The following is a 12,541-nucleotide window of genomic DNA, read 5'->3' as shown; positions in this document are numbered from 1 at the left end:
TATGAGTGAAATGGATTATATGTAGATTACAAAAGAATCAGTTTTGAGGTATACGTTTTGTAGTATTGTCTGAAGTGGTGTATTTTGACATGGGTTTTGAAAGAGGAGAGGCTACTACAGGCACAGATATGTTAAAGGATTTTCCAGTTTTACAAAATCTTCAACCCGTGGAGGGCAGTTGAGTGTGGGGAATAGTGAGCAGAACAGTATCAGGCCTTTAAATGGATTACTTTGTAAAAAGAAATTGTTATATTTATAAATGTTGGATGCACTGAGGCATTGTAGATGTTGATTTAGTTATATATGCTGATTTCAATTTCTAATTTAGAGTTGTCAATATGTCTGTTGATTTTCGAACATGTTGCAATTTGTATAGAAATTTGGACTGTGGACCAAAAAAGTGAATTGCAGAGAGGTTATGAAGGGTAAGAGTGGGTAAGAGTTTTAGCATCACACAGATGACGTTGAGCAGTATTACGACTATGGTAAAATAAGTTGGTTATGTTTATAAGGAGCTGTGAAGAGTCAGGAATACTTGCAAAATTTTTGACAGAAGACGATGCAGAGTGTTAACATTCCATCTGAGAGACAGTGGACTAGGCAGGCTGCATTTTTGGCTTTTTTGCACCTACCTAAGATAAAGGCTGTCACATGTGGGCGGCAGCATAAGACATACCTTCTAAGGTATCTTCTCTTGGCCAGATTTGAAGGCAGCATCCCATGTTTCCTGTTTGGGTAAGGCAATCCCATAGTTCAGGTCGCTCAACCTGTGTTCCATCAAAATTTAAAAATCATGGTGGACCCAACTGTTGCTCTGTGCACTCAGTCTAGAAAATATTTAAGGGTATGTATTATAAATTGTTAGTTAGTTTCTAGATTGCTAAACACCAAGTGTTTACTGACAGCTGACATTAGGCTACCTAATAAAGGTACCTGAAAGTTGCTATCCTTTGTTAGTTAGCTAGTGGCTGGTGCTAACACACTTATTAAATAGCTAAGTGTTTATCACCATGTCAGTACTAGTTGTTAGTTAGTTTATAGCTGTTAGGATTGTTGGTTATGTAGTCAGCAGTGTGTTGGAACAAGCTAGTTAACTTGTTGTCTAACTATTTAATCAACAGTTTGTCAGCATGAGAAAAATGGCTACTTCACTATTCTTTTAGTCACATTTTTGCTAGGATTTATTACTAGGAGTGATGTCACTTAAATGAGTGTGATTGTTGCTAAGGTTACTTTTCAGTTACAATGCAGTCCAACAAGACAGGTAAGGCATTTATAGGATATGACCTAAGGTTACAGAATGGAACACAGTTATGACACAGATCAGTGTTTAGGTGCACTTTAGTTTAACAAAATGTATACACATCCACTGTTTTATATCCAGTTTGAGTGCAGGTTGGAGAGGAGTGCTAAAGTAAATTTGCAATAATCAAATGAAACTAGAGGCCTAGAAGCAACATGTGAATGAGGTACAGAAAGGAACAAATAAGAAACCCTTGTGGAGCACTTTGGGGACAGGAATTATGGGAGATTAAAGGTTGTCATAAAATGACCTAGGCTGGCAGATCAGAAGTAGCAAAAATACTTATTTGTGCTAGTTGTTCCAGTAAAGTCATCATTTGTACTTGTAGTATTTGGAGAAATAATTTTATTTACCTGTCACTCAGCGCCCCCGTCAACATCCCATTCACACCAATATAGTTTTGATCATTTGTGTTCTATTCACTTGTGCTGGTTTGTGTGTCTTTTATTCCTCAATTTTATTAAGCAATAATATTTTGTTGAGTGATGTCACTCAGCCACTGGCATGGGTGGCAAACTAACAACACAAAATGTATGAAGTTGCTTTTTTGTGATGAAGTTCTAAAAATGGTAAATTAAGAAATACCCCTGTGCTTAGCTTTCTTACCTTAATGCTGTAAGTATCTTGTAGACAGAGGGATATGAAGTGGCCATTGACAAGAGCTGTGAGAAGAGGGACCATGGAAGGAAGATGAGTTTTATATAAGTAGGTAAAGATGGGATCAAGAGACCGGTGATTGTATTACCACTTGCTGTATTGAGCCTCTCGCACCCTATTTTGTCTGTGTCTGTGTACCGGCTACATTTGTTCAATTCCAAATTATTTGTTCATATTGGATTTGCCTATCTTGCCAGTGTACGTTCATAATTACAAGTTTCCTGTATCTGTCTGTAATGTGAATGCAGCTGTCCTCTAAAACAGCAAACATGCACATACTGAAATAATGTTTGCACAAGTCACCACCAGCAAATATTTATGCATTTGTGAGACAACTCATGATACTTAAACCAGCAAATAGGACATGCTAATATCTCATGTATATGTACTGCAGTTTGCTCTGGTGGATAAGAGTTCTTGAGGCATACATGATCAGCTTGAGAATGTGGAAAACAAAGCCAGACTGCTAGCTTTTGCCGTTTTCACAAATACTGTTGTCACTGCTGTCATTGCTTTCCATCATTGTTTTGACAATGATTGCACTAAGTGAAAAAAGTAAAATGCATTCCGGTCTGCCCAATCTCATTCAAGTTGCATGAGTCGTGGTCGTCATCATCATCATCATCATCATCATCCCTACACCCTGAACTTGGACAATCCCTATTGTGACCATCACTGAAACCAACAAGCTGATGTATGCCATAATAGTGATACTTGACTATAAGAGATACTTGGCTACAAGAAGAGATATGCATGAGAAGTAGAACAGGATGCTCTCCCATGAGCCATCAAAGTTGTACACTCAGCGGCAGGGCAACAGCATAAGAACAGATCCACAGGAGACTGAACAATACTGGAAAGGAATGTGGGAGAAGGAGGCATAACACAACAACAGTGCCCAGAGGTTGGAGAACCTGAGCGCTTACCACAGCAATCTCCCTGAACAGGATCCAGTAACCATCACACTAACAGATATCCAAGAAAGGGTCTCAAGTATGAAAAACTAGACAGCTCCAGACCCTGACATGGTCTATGCCTACAGGCTGAAAGAGCTGACTGCACTCCATGAGCATCTGGCAGGACCAATAAACCAGCTGCTAATGGATGGAACCAACCCTGAATGTTTAACTGAAGACAGTCCTGATCCTGAAGGTCCCCCAGAAAGGGGCAGTTCCATCCAACTGCTAGCCAATAGCCTGCCTCTGTACAATATACAAGCTCCTGTCAGGCCTATGATTTATTGCCCCACACATGGATCCTGGAATGCTTGAGGCTGTGTAACATCAACAGGACTCAACAAGCCTTCATCAAGAAGTCAATGGAGCTGTGGAAGATGACCCTAGAGACTTCAAGCTGAATCACCATTAAGTACAGGGTTTACCAAGGAGATGCCATGTCCCCACTGCTGCTTAGGCCTGAACTCTCTCAGTGAGATCATCACCAAGAGTGGTTATGGATAGTGGTTATGGAATGGATCAACCATCAGCCACCTCCTGTACATGGATGACATCAACATGTATGCAAGAAGTGAATGAGACATAAATTCACTAATCCATTTCACCAGGATATACAGCAACGCCATTGGAATATCATTCGCACTGGATAAGTGTGGACGTATGGTTACAAGGAGAGTGAAAATGGCTAGAACAGAGGAAATTTCACTAACAGACGGTACTATAACAGAAGTTGAGGGCAGCTACATGTACCTTGGAATCTCACAGGCTAATGGGAATCATGAAGATGCAACAAGGAAAGCACCTGTGCCCTGCTGGTCATCAGGTACCCTGCTGGTATAATAAGCTGGCATAAGGAGGAGATGGAAGCCACTGACATCCTGACAAGGGAACTCCTCACAATGCATGGAGAGTTTCATCCCAAATCCAGTCCTCTGAGACTGTACACTAGGCAGAAAGAGGGGGGCTGAGGAGTGAGCATCAGAACCACCGTTCAGGATGAAATGTTCAAGATCCTGGAATATATCAAGACAATGGTCCCAAGTGACAAAGTGCTTAGTGAGTAACTCAGACAGCAGAAACCCAAGGGGGTTGGAAATGAGGTGGAGCAGGGACCATCATGTGAGCGGGAAAAAACCCCTGCATGGTATGTACCACTGGCAGATAGTGGAAGTGGCTGATGTTTCTCAGTCTCTTGGTGTGGGTTTTAATGGCCTTGTATAGCTTTGCTGATAGCAAGAGAAAAAATCGCTCTGGGTGTCCAGGCTGTGGTAGATCACTGCTGATGTTGCAAACCTTCTTATGTAGATGGCCAGCACGCATGCCATTCAAATTTGGGATTCAGTTGCCATAATCCTGTTTTTACCACTCACACAATGTCTCTTCAGTTCTCAGCAGTGTCGCTGGAAAACCATACCATGGCACAGTGAAAGGAATCTCTCCATAGTGCTTTAATAGAAGTTGATTAGTAGCTAAAAGTGAAGCTTCAGAGGTCCCAGCACAGAACCTTGCGGGCTACCATATTTTACTTTTGTCTGAAATGATGATTAACTTTTTACATTTTCAAGGTGATGGTATTTAGTTAGGTTGGATCTGAACAAAGAAATGGCTTTACCTGTGACGACAACCCCCACAAAGGTTTTCTAGCAAGTCTGGTAATATGGTGTGATCTACTATTATGTTAAATGCTGCTCTCAGCTCAAACAAAACCATTAAACATATGTAACCTTGATCAGAGGGTAATAAAAGATTGATTGTCTTTGTACTGTGATGTGGCCAGATCATAGAAGAAGTACAAAGAGATGGCCTGAATCTTTAATACGTTCATGTGATTCTTATGCAATTTCAAGCTTTGCTGTTGTTTCTCCAAAACTTTGAAATAATAAACTGAATATTTAAAATAAGTATCATTTGAAGGTTACCTTAAAAAAAAAAGCACTATAACTGACCCAGAAAAAGATGTTGCCTTTTGCACATTGTTGACTAGTACGTGTCTGTTGCCAGGTTGTGTTGTTTGCTACCTAAATGTAACCATTTGAGAGGTATCTGGCAAATCAGAGGCTAAGGCTAATGTCATGTGCAGATAACATCACAGCAATTAATCTGGGTGGGCTGCAGATAATATTAAACCACAAAGAGATTACAAATTTCTAGATATGCTGACAGTACACCACACAGTATGTATGTTGTGGTTAGAGTTCAAGCACCTGAACCTCAAGGACCAGATGGCAACACCAGCAAAAGATTGCAGCACCATTCCAGTCCACTAGGGAAAATAAAACAAAAAACGAACAAAACCCCCAAATAACCAGCAGGTGTTGATTGTTGGTCCTGAACACTGAATATCCTCTGTCCTGGCTGATATCTCCAGTTGTGTGTAATCAGCAATCTCATGTTTGACAACTGCACCTGAGGTACATATAAAATGTTTGAATGTTGAAGCCTTCTCTGTGATTGGTACATAAATGTAAAAAAAAATCTCCCCCCCCAACCCAAATTCCTTTTGCACAGCACAACGTTATCTAAGAAAGTTTTGTGCAGCACGGCATTATAGGTTTTTTTCACATTGCAAACTGATCTCATACTATATGGTAAATTTGTTTATAGTTGCAGTAACGTTATGCTTGGTGTATCTGTATATACATCCATATATCTCGTGTGTGTGTGTGTGTGTGTGTGTGTGTGTGTGTGTGTGTGTGTGTGTGTATATAAAATAAACACTTATGTTCCATCTTATCAAACGTGATGGCAGAGCAGAACAATGGTAGGCTGGTTTTAACAATAAATCCTTGGGGCATCCAGGTATTCCATTGTTGCATTACTGCTCATGTACCCTTACAATAAATTGGGTCCCTATTTAATATCTTTTTCTAAGAAAGTTATTAGAGTCCCCAATAAGTAATATTTAGATACTTATTTAGATTTATTAATGTGTAATCCATTTTGCTGGATGCATAAATGTAAGTGTGGTATATGAAAGTAGAATGTGGTAGGTGGGAATTTTGGCTCGTACTTGCTGCTAACTGTTTTGGGATTCACTCCAGTTGAGGCTTGTGGGAATTCACAATAAGAGAATCACATTACAACATTACATTACAGATGTTTTACATCTCTCCACCTGATGACATCTGGCTGATGTCTAGGGTAGTACAGGTTAACCAAGTTATAATTCCCAATGTTGTTAATTGTTAACTGTTAACTGAAGTTATGGTTTAAAATGAAAAGGCATCAGTGAACTTGGAAAAAAAAAATTGTGCTAACAAAAACAATTGGAACTAGAACTTAGCTGCACTATTAACAGGCTGTATCTTCTCAGGAGCAGAAAAGCAAAATTCCAATTTGTTGAAATAATTGAATTTTTTAGAGCCAAATACAAAAACGGCATACTTTTTTGATACAAATTTAAAAAACCCAGCTCAGCCAAGGAATGGTGCAGAAACGATGTCTGTACTGTCAGCACAGTGAGCATTGCCTTGTACCTCCACAAGCATTTGAAGCATTATTCTGTCATCACCGAAATGGTCAGACCTATGAGAAAATGGATACACCCCGTTATGATGACTATATGACTAAGCAGTCTGTTAAACATACCCATTAACAAACTCATTCACACTGACTCACTTCCTCAAGTGCGTATACAGGCCCATGATACTGTGGTCACTGAAATGTGAAGAATGTGAAAAATCTTATTTTCTGATTTCATCTTTTTCCTCCTCTCCGTTCCTCTTGACCCCTTTACCCAAATGTTTCCCCCATCATTTAAAGCTTCCTCATTCTACTGAATTCTGAATTTATCTACCCCCCCCACCCCCTTCCAATGACCTGCTGATTATTTATTGCTCCTGAGGTTTGTAATACCCAGTGTTTACTGCCACCCAGTGGCCACTTAAGTCAGCAAACTCAAAATGTATTTTATGACTGGCAAAGACTGTACAGGACATCTCAATCTGAAGCAAATGTATTGGTTTATACAACCAAATTAAATAAACAGATTAGCTTTCTAAATACATTTTTAGGACCTCACCAAATCTTGTTTTAAGTTTGTTATACTGGTTGTTCCTTTTCTTTGCTCAGCTTTTCTGTAGCATTATCACTTTTTCCAGCCCCATGGAGCAACATAAAAGCATTTCTGAGTGCATAGTTGTATTCTGCAGGACTTTTATTATAGAGGCTGGACTTGGCACTTCTAGCGTATTTCCACAGGTAGTTATGTCTAGACAAGCGTAAAGCTCCAGCACAATGGGATCTTATTTGTCTCCTCAAATATTCGTCTCTCTGAGACACTTATCCATGTTGCAACTTCAATGTATGTTTTTTCAAATGTGGGATTTGCAATGACCATCCTTATATCATGGGGAGTGTCCGTATATACTGCAATTAAACTGCTGTACTGGACTGTTTAGCTTTAAGCTAATTTGGAGACAAATACTTTTTACTTTCCATGCCAGAAAAGTAAATTAACTAAGTAATTCTAACAATTAAAGATGGATTCATAAAATATACAATTTTAAATGATTGGATATGGCATAGTTTATTACAATAAAACAGATTGGAGGCAGGAAGTAAGGCCTATGTTGGCATAGGAAGAAATGTTTCTTACACAGTTGGGGGAAAACCATGAGCCCTCCTTGATTAAAATACACAATCCAAGGAAGATGGGTGCGGAAAGGAGCTACAGTGCAGTTTGCACTCGGGGCTTTTATTTCATTACTTCCCCAGCTTCTGTCTTTGAAACAGGCATGGTGTAGATTCATTTTTATCCCCCCTACACATTCATCTGAAATGTCTTCTGAAAAATTCTATATATGTATATTGGGATTGCAAAAATGCAATCTTTGAGACACATGCAGATTTTTTTCTTTTAGTAATATCCAGCATGATAATGATGATAACTAATAATAATAATAATTATTATTATTATAATATTATTATAATAAAAGCATACATTTGAATGCATTATAATTCTAAATGTTTTTCTCACATTTCCCACAGTCATACTAAAGTGACTCTGGCAGTTAAAACTGCTTTTGGATGATTAATGGAGCCTGATGCACCATGTTAAAATTCTTACAAATCCAGGTCATTTTAGTTTTCTCGTCTTAAAATGGCATAAACGTATCGTGGTGCATTAAAGGTCCATTAGATCAGAAACTTCACTCTTGCATACAGAACAGCCACCTACCTGTTGACAGACTGTCAGAGGAGGAGCCAGCATGACAGAAAATGGGAGGGCAAATGTGGAATAGGGGTGTGGTCAGCCCCAGCATGCGGGTGTGTTTGCGAGAGGGCAGCCTCTGAGACGTGGAATAGTACTCATTCTGAGCGTTGCCCATGCTGGGAGTAGGAGAGGAAAACAGTAGCTCCAAGGAAGGAAGGTAAATGCAGCTCCTTTATCGCTGTGCTGGTAGATGTTCATTTAGTGCTTTCTCTTCTCTGTCCCCCCCCCCCCCTGTTTTTGTACTGAAGATAGACTAACACTCTCATTTTTATAACTGATTCATGGGTTTTGATTGTCTACAAAAATGTGAGGAAATGGTTGGAAAAAATTAGTATTATGAGTTATAATGAGTACACACCATAAACTGATTTTTTTTTTCATTCAATGTAAAAAAAAAAAAAAAGAAAAAAAAGGGCAAACCTTTTTGTTTTATTCCGTTTTGTGTATGATTGTGTGTGTGTGAGAGAGAGAGAGATTGGGGGTTAAGAAATTATTTGATGTTCTTGATATTTCTTTGAGGCTGTTTTGAAAGTTTATGGTGTGATCTGGGCACAAGAGAATATGTTTTGGGTTTGTGTGTGTGTGTGTGTGTGTGCCCGCCTGTGCAGTGCATTAAATTGAAAGTCCTCCTTATAGTGGGTTGTGCAAGCAGGTTGCCAGGCAGAGAGAGCCAGTGACACACACATACACCAGGCATAGGGGATCTACCAACCCTGATCCTGCAGGAACATGGAAATGGTCAGAAGTAGTAGGCTGGGTTTTTTTTTGTGTGTGTGTGTGTGTGTGTGGGAGAGAGAGAGAGGTGTGATAATAGAGGGTTCATCTCAGTTCCTTTGGCCCATGTTTTTGTGGTCACAATCTGAAAACCAAGTTGGGCTTCAACTATAGAACAGTATACGTGAAGGTTGAAACCTGATACAGACTCAAGGCCAGACTCACGAATGAACACACACACACACAGCTGGGAAAGAGTTAAATCCATTTGTGCTAGGTCTTGGACATGAGGCCTGTAATTATACTGTAGTGTGGGATTACAGCGATGTGCTACTGATGCGTTTTCCCTTGCTCCTTCACCCGGCACCCTCGATTTTCTCCCCACATAGGGGTGTCTGGCTGAAGTGGCTCTATGCCTGATTCATTTTCTTTTCAAGCCAAACTGCTCCTTTGAATGGGGCACATGAGAACACGGCAGAGCAAGATGCATGCGGCTTTCTTCTCTGCGTCAGTATTTGGAACTGTTTCAGATTGTACTCTTTCACAGCATGAATGACACATGCATGCACGCCTGTGCTTTGGGCTCAGGTAGTGTATGGGACAACTGATGAGCAATTGTTTGGGTGATTAGTAGCGTAGCAGCCCTTAATGCTCTTCTAACAGGTGCTCATGGTCACTCCTGATTTTGCAAAACAAACATGTAGGCAAGTGTTGTGAAGAGTGTTTTGATTGCCCCCATCCATACACCTGTGTATGCACAATTCGTTTCAGGAAATCTTTATGCTCATTTATTACACATGTCTCCTTCATCGCACTAATTTTATCTTGATTTCCTTGTTGAGGATTTGAGATCATGCATCACAGTCTGCCATCGCCAGGTCTTTTCTCTGTTAAAGAGCATGTAACTTTGGGCTGTTTGACAAGCTGTGTGTGGGTGTGGGTGTGGGTGTGGGGGAGACTGCTCTTTGGGAAATGTGACAGTGATTTGCTGAACTGATCAACCAAAGTGCCAGCCATCACATTAGGAATTCACAGCCTTTTTGGTGGTTTCGGTACCATTTTAGCTGGGAAGCCCTTACTTGTGTCAGCAAACCCATTCCACACTGATACAAATATAGAAGTGTGGTGGTAAATGATTGCGACCACAGTCCTTTTTTGTGGAATTTTCTTGATTCCCAAACTACATGCCAGCTCTGCAGCTGTTTAACACATCGTAGAGCTGAGGGGCTCGGTGCAGTCAGACTGGAACCCATTTTTGTCCTCTATGTGTTGTCTCTTCACTTGTTTTCAAGGTGTGCTTCACATTCTGCATAAATGCCCTGTTAGGACACTTGGGTAGAGTGCATGTGTACCAGCTATCTGAAACCTTTTGTTGGTTTTTGATGCGTTTAGAGCATTTTCTGGTGTGCTCACCATCGATTTTTGTCACACTGAGAACAGGGAGAGAAAATTTTTTAACTATGATCATCCAGAGTTGGTCATGATTTAAGGTGCACAATAATTTAAATATTTGCTCCTGTGCATTTGTTAATGAAGAGGTCATTTTTCCTTTGTCGCTAATGATGCAAATAATGTTTGATTTTTCAGTTTGTTTGTTTGTTTGTTTAAACAGGACACACAGAGGGAAAACGTGGACAGGACAGAACGGATTGATAAACTCCAGAACCAAACGCGGCATAAAGAGGCCCTGGCCACAGGTCGGTTAATGATCACTGCACCATAAACGGGCACCAAGCAGTCCTTGAGTGTGTACTGCGCGCTACAGTTTGGCACCATGAGACGCTTCAGCATCAACGCCATAAGATGCTTGACAGATTACAGCACTACATTGGCTATGTCTCATTCAGCAGGTGTTGAACATCCCCTTTCTACAGCCAGTTCCTTCGCTCTCTCCAGTGTACATGAATGGGAGTCATTCATAGGACTCTGGGTCAAGTCATGGTATACTATTATATAGTATTGTGTTATTGCTATAGTATTGTAATTCTTAATTGGTGTTTAAAAAATGGAATGGTCCCTGCTGTGCTGGTAGCCTGCCTGATGTTTTAAAGGTCCTACTCTTTAAGTTAATGTATCCCCATTTGGTTAGAGGGTGAGGTTTGTAGTATTTTTGACAAGGATCAATCTTTTTTTGCATGGCTAGTTCACTATACCAAAGGTATTATAATAATGCTTCCCCCCGTTCACTATATTTAGCTACCCATGTGGTTAAGGTAACAACTTTTCTTTGCATGGCCCTGAAATTTGTGGTTCTGCTTGTCCTTGCTGAGCTCCTCTAGCCTGTAATTTTGGCCAGGTTGAGAACAGGACAATGCGAGGCCTGAACAGAACAGTTGCATTTTTGGGAGAGCCACCGTTTATTCACTGTGATGTAAAGAAACAGGAAGTTTGGGGTGGGACAGGACAGGGAGGAGTGGCTTGTATCGGAGAGTTGTAGTGAAAGAAGGAGAAGGGAACTTATCATTCCTGAACCTGAACTATCTGAGACCAGAAAACAGCTAAAAAATTGTGTTCTATGCCTGTGAATGGGGCAGAGCAGTTTCATTAACTTAGATGTTCACTTTCTGAACACCCTTTAAAATAACTTTGATTATATACATTTAAACAATTTCAGCCTTTATTCCCACAAAAGATTTAATATGGTTACCAGATAAACTGAAGGCAAACACTCAATACTCCTAACAGAAACATAAAAGCAGCTAATCCTTGTAGCAAGTTCTTCATAACGTCAACTCTTGTGTTTGCTGGGTAGTGCTGCTTGTCTGAGTGCAGCCCTCAGACGCCAGCAACAAAAGACCTACACTTGTTGTTTCAAGACACAGATCAGGAGCTGAGTCTGAAAAGATTTCAAAGGCTGAGATCCCTTAAAGAGATAGTTTTGAAGGGACTGTGGGCCTTTATGTTGAAGTATGCTGAATATTTGCGTGGGGCAGCACTGTAATGGCAACAGAACGTCTGTCTCACTCTGTGCCTCCATGACAGTTAAGCCTTTGTTTTTCAGAGCTCCCATCACCAGCACTGGGTAAAACCCAGTACTGTCCATGACCCTAATGCAAGCCTTACTGTGAAGTGAATTTGTGAATTTATTTTCCACCCTTTGCTTCAGCAGGCACAACTTAGTGCAGAAGGCATGGATGGTGCAGAAACATCAGACCAATTTCTGAAGAGTCCCGCCCCACACTATCAAAAGCTGGACATCTGGAGGGATGTTTACCTATCAGCGTGATGCCGACCCTAACCGCACAGCTAAAGCAACAGTGGCGTGACTAAAAAAACAAAATAGGCGAACTTCCTCGACTGGTTTAGTTGGAACAGCTGGGCAGTGGGCTTGTTAAAGATCACGCGAGTTTTTGTAGAATAGCTGGTCCTTAAGGGAACAGCAGTGGCAGTGGGCACTCTGATCAAGAGGAGTTTAGAATGACCGAATGGGGAATAAAAGTGACAGACCTGCTTAATGTGTGATGTACATGTTCAGTGCATGACACGCTTAGACTGATTACATTTTGGAGTATGAGATAAATGCTTTCTTCTGCCCCAGTCTGGCTCCTTTGCTGTCACTGGTTTGAAAATAGCCTGTTTTTCCACACTGACTTCCATTTTCTTATGAACATCTTATGTGGCAGTAGCCTGCAGTGGTCTGTCTGGAGTTTGAGCAGCACATGTCTGTTTCAGTCCCTAAACAAAGTTATTTAGCAT

The 12,541-nt window shown here is 40.5% G+C and overlaps 1 protein-coding gene across 6 annotated transcripts in view; it reads left to right on the top strand.

The window, feature by feature from the left end:
* The window catches only part of smtnb (smoothelin b), a 53,457-nt gene that overhangs the window by 10,524 nt on the left and 30,392 nt on the right, over nucleotides 1–12,541 (top strand). For 5 of the 6 annotated variants that reach the window (XM_035526057.1, XM_035526055.1, XM_035526054.1 and 2 more), the window contains exon 6: nucleotides 10,458–10,542. In XM_035526057.1, the coding sequence (XP_035381950.1) occupies nucleotides 10,458–10,542 (85 nt within the window). Of the gene's footprint in view, nucleotides 1–8,223; nucleotides 8,289–10,457; nucleotides 10,543–12,541 lie in introns of those variants that run through there. The other variant, XM_035526056.1, reaches the window with a different exon arrangement.

Source organism: Electrophorus electricus, chromosome 5 (genome assembly GCF_013358815.1).
Source record: "Electrophorus electricus isolate fEleEle1 chromosome 5, fEleEle1.pri, whole genome shotgun sequence".
NCBI classification, from domain to species: Eukaryota; Metazoa; Chordata; class Actinopteri; order Gymnotiformes; family Gymnotidae; genus Electrophorus; species Electrophorus electricus.
This window is presented reverse-complemented; position numbering and strand designations above follow the sequence as displayed.